Genomic DNA, 10000 nt, shown 5'->3' with positions numbered 1-10000 from the left:
TTGAATTCCTAGTCAGAAGTGGTCTCTCAGGCAGTCACAGCATACAGAGCTCTGTAGCTCCTTCTGCTCACTTGTCCTCCCAAAGAAATAAATCACTGACACCAGCCTTGGGTACACTTTAATTTATCTGTTAATCATGGCTTTTCTATTCATGTTAAAAGGCAAAGTACATGAACAGTGAGTCATGAATCTGAAATGTTCACTGCTTCTTCTTGTACACACATATTTTTACAGGTTGAAGAGAGCAGTTCAACTGATAAACAGTTTAGATAAAGCGAAGTTTCCCCTTTTACTGAGTAGGATTATTCAAAAGCTGCATTTAAGGGTATGCAATAATATAAGAAGTTAACTAGTTTTCCTTTTGTAACTTCCTTCCGGCATTCGCAAATAGTCTAGGGAGCCACCTTAACCCATTCACACCTCAAATGCTCTAGGACCTCCCCCCCCAAATTGACGAGTAAAATCATCTAGCGTTAGACAGAGTAAAATCCATAAAGTGTAACGCTCAGGGGTCAATGGGTTAAGTCACCATTGAAAACTAAAATTCCAAACTTGTTATGTTTTTGTACATTAACTTGTCAATCCTTGATTGGAGGGTATGTGCCATAACAGCAAAGTATTAATGAAGTAATTGGCAAAACTGGCGATTGGCAAGTGGTAATCATGGCAACCTAACCAAAGTTTAACCATGGCACCTGTTGTACTGTCTTTACAGTGGAAAAAACATATACCGGTACTTATTAAAGTACCATTTCTTGCCTTCAGGAGAGCTTGGGTGGGGAAAAAGAGAAAAGAAAAAGGCTGGCAAATCCCGAGCAAAGGCACGCATGAGTGCAAACAACTGTACACAGTAACAGCGCATGTGCAATGTCAATAACAGCTAGCTGACCAGAAGTCCTTTCCAAGTTAAATTTGCTTATAAATAACCACATTTTAATGTAGCTCAATGAAGACTTGAGGCAAGGTTGTTTAAGGCAAAGAAGGAAGAAACAACTGTAATATATATGTGCTGATTTAACTTGTATCGAATATCTGATTTGGCAGACTCATTCCTCACATAAAATTATTCCTTTTTTTTTTTAAAGGATGACAGAGCATTTTCAGAAGAAGAAGAGGAAAAGCTTCAAATAGCTCTGGGACTTGAGTCTGACGATCTTCACATTGTTTTAGAGACTTGTGCATTTATCCTTGAGCAGGTGATCCCCTGTTAAGATACTTTGGTTGTAGAAATGTACAAGTTCAGGCAAGTTATGCAGTCTCAATGGAGAAGCATTCCTTTAAAAGTTCTGTTGGTTAAAGCATAGTTAATAGAGGGGAATGGTTTGGAAGCTCGGCAAACATCAAAAGAGCAAACAAAGCAGCCAAGATTTAGGTTGGAAAGTCCACGACCGTGCACAATCTTTTGTTTTGCGCTCATACACTATGCATGAATTACGTAACCAAACCGTTTCTATTGGTTAGTTGCGCAGTATGGAGTAAACAACTATTGTGTTTTGTGCACGGTCAAGGCCAAAAAAGTGAACAAAAACCTACAACAAAGAAATTTGTCGGGTTTCATAACCATTCTCCTCTATTAACTATGGTTAAAGGGGACCTTTCTGAATACATGTATATTCAAGCTTGCTCCTGAATTTTACAAAATTTTCAATCGTTTTGCAATATTTTGACTCTCCTATCCACAGGCTGCTTATCACAATGCCAAGCCACAGGTCCTAGAGCAACAGCTACAGAATATTGAATTAGCTGATGAAAAGGTATTTACAGTCAAACCTGTATGAAACGTCCCTGTGCGGTCACCCTCTATTAACTGGTTACCTGTCTCTGGCTAATGCATGTTTCCATGCATGTAATTAGGCTGCTTGTTTTTAGCCTCGCATATTTTTTATTTTTCAAAATCTCTTCCACGGTTGATACATCAGCAAGAAGGCTATTACTGTCTGGAGTATAGTCAAGGATCATCAGGATATGTTCCTCTACTCCAGGAATGTTTTTCTTTTGCTAAAATTCTGGTGGAAATGTACTGTGCCTGGAACCCACACTTCATGCCATATTTTATGGCAATGGATAAGACTGGTCCCTCCTTCTGGCTGGAATACTATCAAGGGTCTTGGACTGGCCAGACCTACCAGAGGAAACCAAGGAGGGCGTTATGCCTCGAACTGTTATCAAATTAAGCCAATACAAGGACTTAATTGTTGATTCTGATGTTGACATTTTTGGCTTTAACTGAGATTTGGTTGTCAATTGAATCAGATGACTACATTATACTCAAGGTTTGTCCTACTGGCTATGAATTTTTTCATGTGAGTAGAGGGTCTAGAGGAGGTGGCGTTGGTTTATTATACAAGAAGGTGATTCGCTTTCAAAAGCAGTCTTGTATTAAAGCCAAATTTAAGTTGTTTGAGTTCATGCATTTATTGGTGAAACAAGGTTCTTCCAGTCTGTATTGTTGTTGTTTATCGCCTGCAGAAAGTTGATAACAAGAGTACTGAATCACTGTTCTTCGAGGAATTTCTGGACCATGCCCAGATTCGTCTCCTTTAGGGGTTTAATTTAAAATTTCCGACGAGCATCCCTCCCCTTTATATGGGACCCCCTTCCCCCGGGTAATAATGTTGAACATATATATTAATAATGATGATGATGATAATAATAATAATAATAATAATAACAATATTATTATAATTATTATTATTATTATTATTATTATTATTATTAATGACAACGTTATGGTGATCTCTTTGCAAAAGTCAAGGTGACATAGTGAAGTAGTTAATTATTGTGTTGTTCAAATTTTTTGCATAGATTCAAGCCCTTGTGGAACTTTGGACTTCAAATGGAAAGCCAGTTGTGGAGAAATTGAAACAACGAAGCCTCGCTCCAAAACAGGTAGGAAGCACTTGTCTAATCCAATAAAGAATTTTAGTTGGTGATGATGGAATTCAATTGTCCAGCACATCAGCAATGAAAGAAGCAAGGAAATCGTTCCTTAGTATAATTCACTTGCATGATTTCTCTTTGCCAGGGCTGTCATGAAGGACATGAAGAAAACGAGGCAATTTCTCTTACATGTAAACATTTCCAGCTTTAAATAGTTTCTTTCAGAAAGTGTGCAGATCACCAAGTTCTTAATGCAAATCCAGAGATTCACCAAACCAAACCAAAGGATTGCCATATCATTTATTGTTCCCTTTATTTGAAATCCCCAGTATTATAGTACAGTAATTAAGAATTGTTACCAAAAAACCCTCTCTCTTTTACAGGGGAATGTACAACATAGCTTATGTTTTTATTAGTGCTTGAGCCTACTTGGCTTTAGTCAGTTTAGTGCTCTCTTCCCATTAAAATAAAGGTTGATGTCTCAAGTGACCCTGTGTCTAATATAAATAAAAGAGAATCACTGTGTTGAATGAAGCTTATACAGCTGAATAGACCACCCTTCTACTACTTGGGATACTCAAAATTGGATCAAATTAATTAAAGCAGATCAAATGAAGTGCTTGTTTTTATGGTAGTGCACTGCACGCTATGTCACCGGGTTGTAAGAGTGAGTGAGTGAGTGAGTCCATGGTGGCAAATAGGCGCGCAGTGAAAATAAACAGGTTTCTTGGAAGCATGCTTGAATTTCAAGAAATGAGCCCCAAAATTGGGAAGAATTTGTGACGCTGATGAATAACAAAGCAGCTTCTGTTTCCAAAACGATGGAATTACCTGGTGATAAATAACCTTGTCTAAGAGAGTGAATTTTTGAGTTTCCAGAAACAATATTCAACCTTGAGAGTTCCATGATTGTGATCTTTGTGTTGAATTCGCACATTGTTTATTACACTTGAGAGAAAAAAAAAAACGAAAAACAAACTAACAAAAACGAAACCCTGGTGTCTTGCCGTCATTTTGTCACCGATTTGTCCTTTGTTTCTTGAGTTGGTAGTAACACATGAGGTAACTTGATCACAAGCGGCCGCTGCAATCGATGTCACTTTAGATTTTTGCAATTTACTTGTGCAGCCAAAAGTAGTGGCATCCTCATCTCGAAGATGGGATGGTTAGCGCTGGGTATTTGGGCAGGATCTTGTATGACTGTGTAGCCCGATCCTGGAGTGGCAGTCTCTGTTGCAGGTGGCACAGATGTGCCTTGTGGAAACGCGCGCAGAGGCTGCACGTTCTTTCCTCGCCGCTCTCTTGCATGTGGCCTGAACTCTAGCATTCACTTCCGCCTTTGAAACCCCCACTTTGACACTTTGCCGCCATGTATCTCAGTTTTTGGAAATGTCCTCCCATGCACTGGTGTCGATTAGTGCAGATCGCAAGTCTCGCTTGATGACGTCCTTGTAGCGCAGCAGCGGTTGACCCACGGACGGACGCCCTCCCGCAGTTCTTGGCAGGCGGTCAGGCTCCATGCGATGTGCATGGCCGAGCCATCGAAGGTGTCGCTGAATGAGCAGTGATTGCATGCTCAGTGAGCCAGCATGCTCCAGGACCTCAGTGTTGGTGACTCTGTCCTTCTACCTGATGTGCAGCAGGCGCCGAAGGCAACGGAGGTGGAATCCGTTGAGTCGCCGCTCTTGTCTGGCATAGGTCGTCCACGACTCGCTGCTATAAAGGAGAGTCGACAGGACACAAGCTTGGTAGACGCACATCTTGGTCCTTTCGCTCAACAGGTCATTGCCCCACACTCGCTTGTTGAGTTTTGCCATGACAGCAGCTGCTTTGGTGATCGTGCAGCTGATCTCAGCATTGAGCGAAGTCGAGCTTGGACATGGTGGAAGGGTAGTGCAATCACTTGCGTGACAACTCAGCTCCTGTTCAGCTTCCTTGTTGTTGTAGTTTTTTTGTTTAGCTTCCTTGTGTGGATATCCAAACTTTTAGCAGCAAAATAACAACGTCAAGAAAACATTTTTCATTGAATTCACATGGGAAGGTTCACAAGTAATTATTAGTAATCTCCAAAGGGGAATTTGTTCACTTTTTTAGTAGTTGCACGAAATTGTTGTCTTTATATCGTGTTCTCTTTTTTTCTCTATTTTATACAGCTTCAAGCGGTCAATTGGAGATTGAACCTACAGATGGCTCAGAGTAATATGGCAAAGATGAAACTACCAAATGCTTTGTTTGAACTAAGGGTTTCCTCAGGAAGCCAGGTAATATGGGTTTGCCCCAACACAGCTGTAGAATGAACTCTTCAACATGTTGCTTTGAATTTACATCTTTCGCAAATCTCAGCCTTCCTTTTTATGGCAGGGTGTCAAGGACAACATTTATCTGGAATTTACTCATGAAGAACTTTACTCCTTTTATAATCAGGTAACTGCTTTTTGTAACTTCTGGAAAGGGTGAATAAATTAGTGAGTTGTACAGGAACCTGTGATGATTTGTGGCAACCACAGGTTTAGCTTATTCTTTTAGCATGGTACAGTTGATTATTGCCACCGTGACTTTAAACGTTATTAATTAAAACTGTTTAGTTGTGCACATCCTTAAATTCTGCATGTACAGAGTACAGGCATTTGATTTACCCTATTCCACCAATTCAGGAGTTTCAATAAAATTTGAAGTCGAAGGATGGTTTTAGTAGAATCGTAAATGGTTTGAACCTAGGAGTCATATCATAATTAAAATCCTGAGAAGGACTGTTTGAGATGACATTGACTGACATTTTGAAAACATGAGCGGAAAATAATCAACTTCAGAGTCAAGTGGTTTGTGTAATGTCAGTAGATACAATAACTACTCTGGTCGTAGACGTACAGAACTTGACCAATATGACATCTACTACCGGAGTTCGTCTAGTATCTACTGACGTTACACAAATCACTTGACTCTGAAGATGACTTCCGCTCAGGTTGTCGAAACGTCAGTCAATGTCATCTCAAACAGTCCTTCTCAGGACTACACTCACCAGGATGATTGTAATTTACTTATTATGGTTTTAGTGAAGTATCCATGAGGGGGCTGATGGCCCCTTTCTCTTGGGGTTTCTATGGGCATGCCATTTTTTAAAAGAATACTCCCAAACACCACATTTCAAAAGCAAAATCGAGGATTACATTTAAACCGACTTTATGTTTTCATTGTCCAAATGAGTTTTAGTCTTACATTTGAAAGAATCTGCATATATATTTTCAATTTAGCGAAAAAGGTAGGTAGCCTACTTCTCTAAGTGATGTAGTCAACGGTTTTCATCGGCTGTCAGTACTTGTTGAAACACTGTCAAATCAGTGTGCAAAGAAAGTGGTGTCCGATAGCCTGTAGCCTGCAGAACAGGCGTGATTTTTTGCGTAAACAGAGGCGAAAGCGAGGCGAACGCAAGGCGAGCGCGAAGCGTTCGCCTCGCTTTCGCCTCTGTTTACGCAAAAAATCGCGCGTGTTCTGCAGGCTGGATAGCCTGGCGCTAGAGGATTTGCTGCCGGGCAAGTGAATTCTGTTGTTAACTTGCCTCAGGGGAAAGTGATTTTTTTGGCGGGAATTCAAACTACAGAAGAACTGTAATCAATCCTGCTCATCAACTTTTTTTTTTCGGGCTAATTGAAATGACTTTTGGGCTAGTACATGCTAGCTACAGCTTGCCCGAATGCCAAGCTCTAAAACTGACTTTCTTTGCACCCTGAAAATTCTATATTCAATTGGCCATTTCTCCCTCATGCTGCTACATGAATTGAAGCCAAGGGTCATTATCATTGCTGCCATCTCCAGTTACATGTATTGTCTTCTGCTTACAGAAGTTAATCACTGTGACAGAAACTGACATGATGTACTCATTTTCATGGTTTATTCCATCAGGTCAACGTTTTTTTAGCTTTCAGGGAATATTGATTTTTAATCCGTCATTAAGTCATCCTATTTTTCCCCACTCGTTCTAAACTTAGCGCCCGTTCATATGGAGAAAAGTTGTCCCGTGTAAGAGGGTCACCCTCCCAGCCGAGTCAACTTTGGCGAGCATTTCTATGAGAAAATAATTGACCCATTTGCCAGAGTCAAGAGATGCCCGTCTCAGTTTCAATCATCAGGAGATTGAGAAGACAGCGCTTGCGCATGCTCTCATTATCTTCCCTTGACAGAGTTGACCCGGCTTGGCAAGCCAAAGTGTTTACATGGAAAAAAGTCCACCCGGCTAGGAGGGTGACCCTACCATCGAAAAAGGGTGACCCGCTTCTAGCCTGGCCAACTTTTTTTGTCATGTAAACGGTTCCCTGCGTTTTCTAAGGAAATGCAGGAAAAGCGCCCAGGGTAGCTCTGGTAGGCGTGTGACCCTTCTAACTGGGACAACCATATAAACAGGGCCTTATATTCATTAAGAATTTCCCCCATTCACTCTTCGCTGTTTTTTCATGTACATCCACATTCACAACTTGCTAGTTCCTGAATAAGGGCATTTTGCAAGTGTCATACAAATAAATAAATAAATACACATAATGAAAAAAAAAACCAGTATATAAATAATTAAAGTCAGTTTACCTCGTTCATTAGGGAGGAGCCCAGAGCTCTTTTGAAACAGTGAATCGAGTTCAATTGTGTAATGCCCACATGTAAACTGTTCCAATCTTTAATCGTTCTCGGCAAAAAGCTGAACTTGTATGCATCACATGTTGCTTGCAGTTGAATAAATTTAAGTGGATGGGAGTGGCTTGGTGGTCCATCACTTCTAGAATCTGGTTTAGCATGGTAAACATAGAACTTTATTTTCACAAGTTTTAAGCTGAATAGCGTGTGGGGTCGTGCACAAATGAAATCAAATAAAACTAATCCACATCAAGTCATATTAGTTTTTTGAGGAAAATATCCAGAGAAAAACCTCTCAGAGCAGAGTAAATTGATGGGCATGCAATGGGGTTTTTCGATCAATGAATACGCAACACAGCACTTAGAGGGATGGAAATTCATTTGCCAAATTTGAAACCAAGCTACGAGTTGGTCCAGGTCACTCTGTAAACTTAGTGCATCAGCTTAGCTTTGTGAGAGATCTGATCAATGTTGTTTTTCTGTTTCAGTTGGAAACAATTCAGAGTCAGCTTGATTCCCTCCGCAGTTAGCAGCACTTTTCAGTTGTTGGTTGGAAGCGGATTTCTGCTGTGGGTTGTTTTTGGGTTGTTGTTCTGCTTTAAACTCAGTGTCGTGGCAACGTCTTCGAGATTTTCAAGAGAATTACCAATAATACAAGCAGTTTTAAAAGAAAGAAACCCAGTGCCTTTTCAGGCGGGAAATCTTAACATTAAATAGTTTCTTTGGCTTAAGGCAGCTTGAAAATCTAAGTTTTAGTCCAAACCAAATGTTTACTGTCCGATTACTAAATGTGCTCAATCGTTGAACATGTTTTCGGACAAACATCAGTGGACGCTCTATCTTACTTGATCCTCAATATGGACATTCAATTCGTTTCTCAGAAAACTGGCGAAAAAACATTTTGATACGCTTCTCATGCTACATCAACCTGGCAAAAAAAAATTAGCCGGTATAAAAAATACCATAATACTCTTTGTTTGTCCCTCCCAAATTTTGCATAAGCATTGTTTCCAGTTTCTCTTTGGACCATTATAAGTCCCAAGAGAAAATAATCAAAAATCAAAGAGTATTATGGTAATTTTTGTACTGGCTAATTCTTAGTACATAATACCAAGACAAGAGAAGAGGCCAGAATCCTTTGCTTCCTAAGCGACTCTCGAACGCACTTCATTAATGTGAGATTACTACTCGTTTTAGCATACGTTTAGAGCCGTGATGTACTCAAGTTACAGTAGTTAGAACTTAATTATGATATGGAGTAAAAAATTAGTATGAAAGACATGAATTTAGGAATAGCATTTTACCACAATCTTGAACCTTGTTCTGAACATAAATAGCTTTCGTCGTATGCGAAGAAGTATGTGGCACGTTATCCCAGAGTCGAATTCCCTTAATGATATCGATTTTCGATGTTTAACTTTAACTGAAACTTTCAATGGATTACCAAACTGGTGCGGTAAAAGCCACTGATAGGTAGATTTTAAAGATGATGGGGGCTTATGGCATTACTTACATTGTATTTATCTACAGTTAAGGTTTCCAAAAAACGAAGCAAGCGCGTGTCAACCACAAAAACTATCATCTACGGATTATTTTACTTCTACTGTAGTTGCCCCCTTTGCGTTTCAAAAGCTCTTTCGCAAGACACTAAACGCTTATGAAAGATCGGGATATTGATGAATAGGAAGGTACATTGTGGTGTTTTAGTTATAAATTAAATACATTATTTTGGAAAATAAAGTGAGCAGATATTGGAAAACTCTATGCAAAGTTTTAAAAATTTCTCTGGAACAGGCTCAGAGCCAACTTCACAATTGGAAGCTTTTAGGGTGGCTCTAAATCTGCTCCAAAAAATTTTAACTGGGTTGCCAGTATGGCAATCCCAGTCGGAAAATGGGTGGAATGTTGTCGAGTGTCGGGAAAAGTATTTCCTATTCCACCCCTGCTAAGTAGTGTCTTTGTGCGTAGAGTCTTCGGGGCGAATGGTCGGTTTCAGGGGGTAGTAGAAAAGGGTAGATTTTATCCGGTGGACACAGTAGAATATTTAATTAACCTGCAATGGTGTCGAAAGTCATTGTAACGCGAATGGCGTTTTAGTGGATCTTTAAAATATACCCTTATGGAGCTCAATAATGGAAAGTCAATTGGATAAACAAGACAGGCGGTGAAAAATAAATATCTGGAATCTTCAAAGCGACGAGTTATGTGTCTTCGACAACAATTGCATCTTTCGTCGTCGGATATCACAAAGTGAGCTTTGTTTCTAATGTTATTTGGCTAACTGTGGTGTTATGTACAACACTAACACCAAATGCCAAATTCTGTTTGGGTTTAAAAGGAATCGAATTCCATCTCAGTAGACTTGCCACAAGTCGCCCTTACGAGAATCCCAGGAGAAAATGTTCTGGCGAGCGAAGCGTGAAAAACCTCTCGGTGCAGAATACAGAACCAACAAACTCAACCCACCTGACGACGAGTCTGAGAATCGAACCCGAGCCAC

General features: G+C 40.0%; 2 protein-coding genes across 2 annotated transcripts in view; one reads left to right on the top strand and one right to left on the bottom strand.

Annotated features, from left to right (window-relative positions):
• LOC137992712 (COMM domain-containing protein 10-like) overlaps positions 1–9264 on the top strand; it is an 11482-nt gene extending 2218 nt beyond the window's left edge. Inside the window, exons 2-8 of the mRNA XM_068838195.1 lie at positions 235–325; positions 1086–1196; positions 1683–1754; positions 2806–2889; positions 5034–5141; positions 5242–5304; positions 7989–9264. Of these exons, the coding sequence (XP_068694296.1) occupies positions 235–325; positions 1086–1196; positions 1683–1754; positions 2806–2889; positions 5034–5141; positions 5242–5304; positions 7989–8030 (571 nt within the window). The 3' untranslated portion in view covers positions 8031–9264. The remainder of the gene's footprint in view (positions 1–234; positions 326–1085; positions 1197–1682; positions 1755–2805; positions 2890–5033; positions 5142–5241; positions 5305–7988) is intronic.
• LOC137992711 (ubiquilin-1-like) overlaps positions 1–9973 on the bottom strand; it is a 47848-nt gene extending 37875 nt beyond the window's left edge. The window contains exon 1 of the mRNA XM_068838194.1: positions 9967–9973. The gene's annotated coding sequence lies outside the window, so the exon portion shown is untranslated. The remainder of the gene's footprint in view (positions 1–9966) is intronic.
• Between the last annotated feature and the right edge of the window lie 27 nt (positions 9974–10000).

The sequence above is a fragment of the Montipora foliosa genome, chromosome 2 (assembly GCF_036669935.1).
Source record: "Montipora foliosa isolate CH-2021 chromosome 2, ASM3666993v2, whole genome shotgun sequence".
Taxonomy (NCBI): domain Eukaryota; kingdom Metazoa; phylum Cnidaria; class Anthozoa; order Scleractinia; family Acroporidae; genus Montipora; species Montipora foliosa.
Note: the sequence above shows the minus strand (reverse complement) of the source record. Positions and strands in the feature narration are given on the sequence as shown.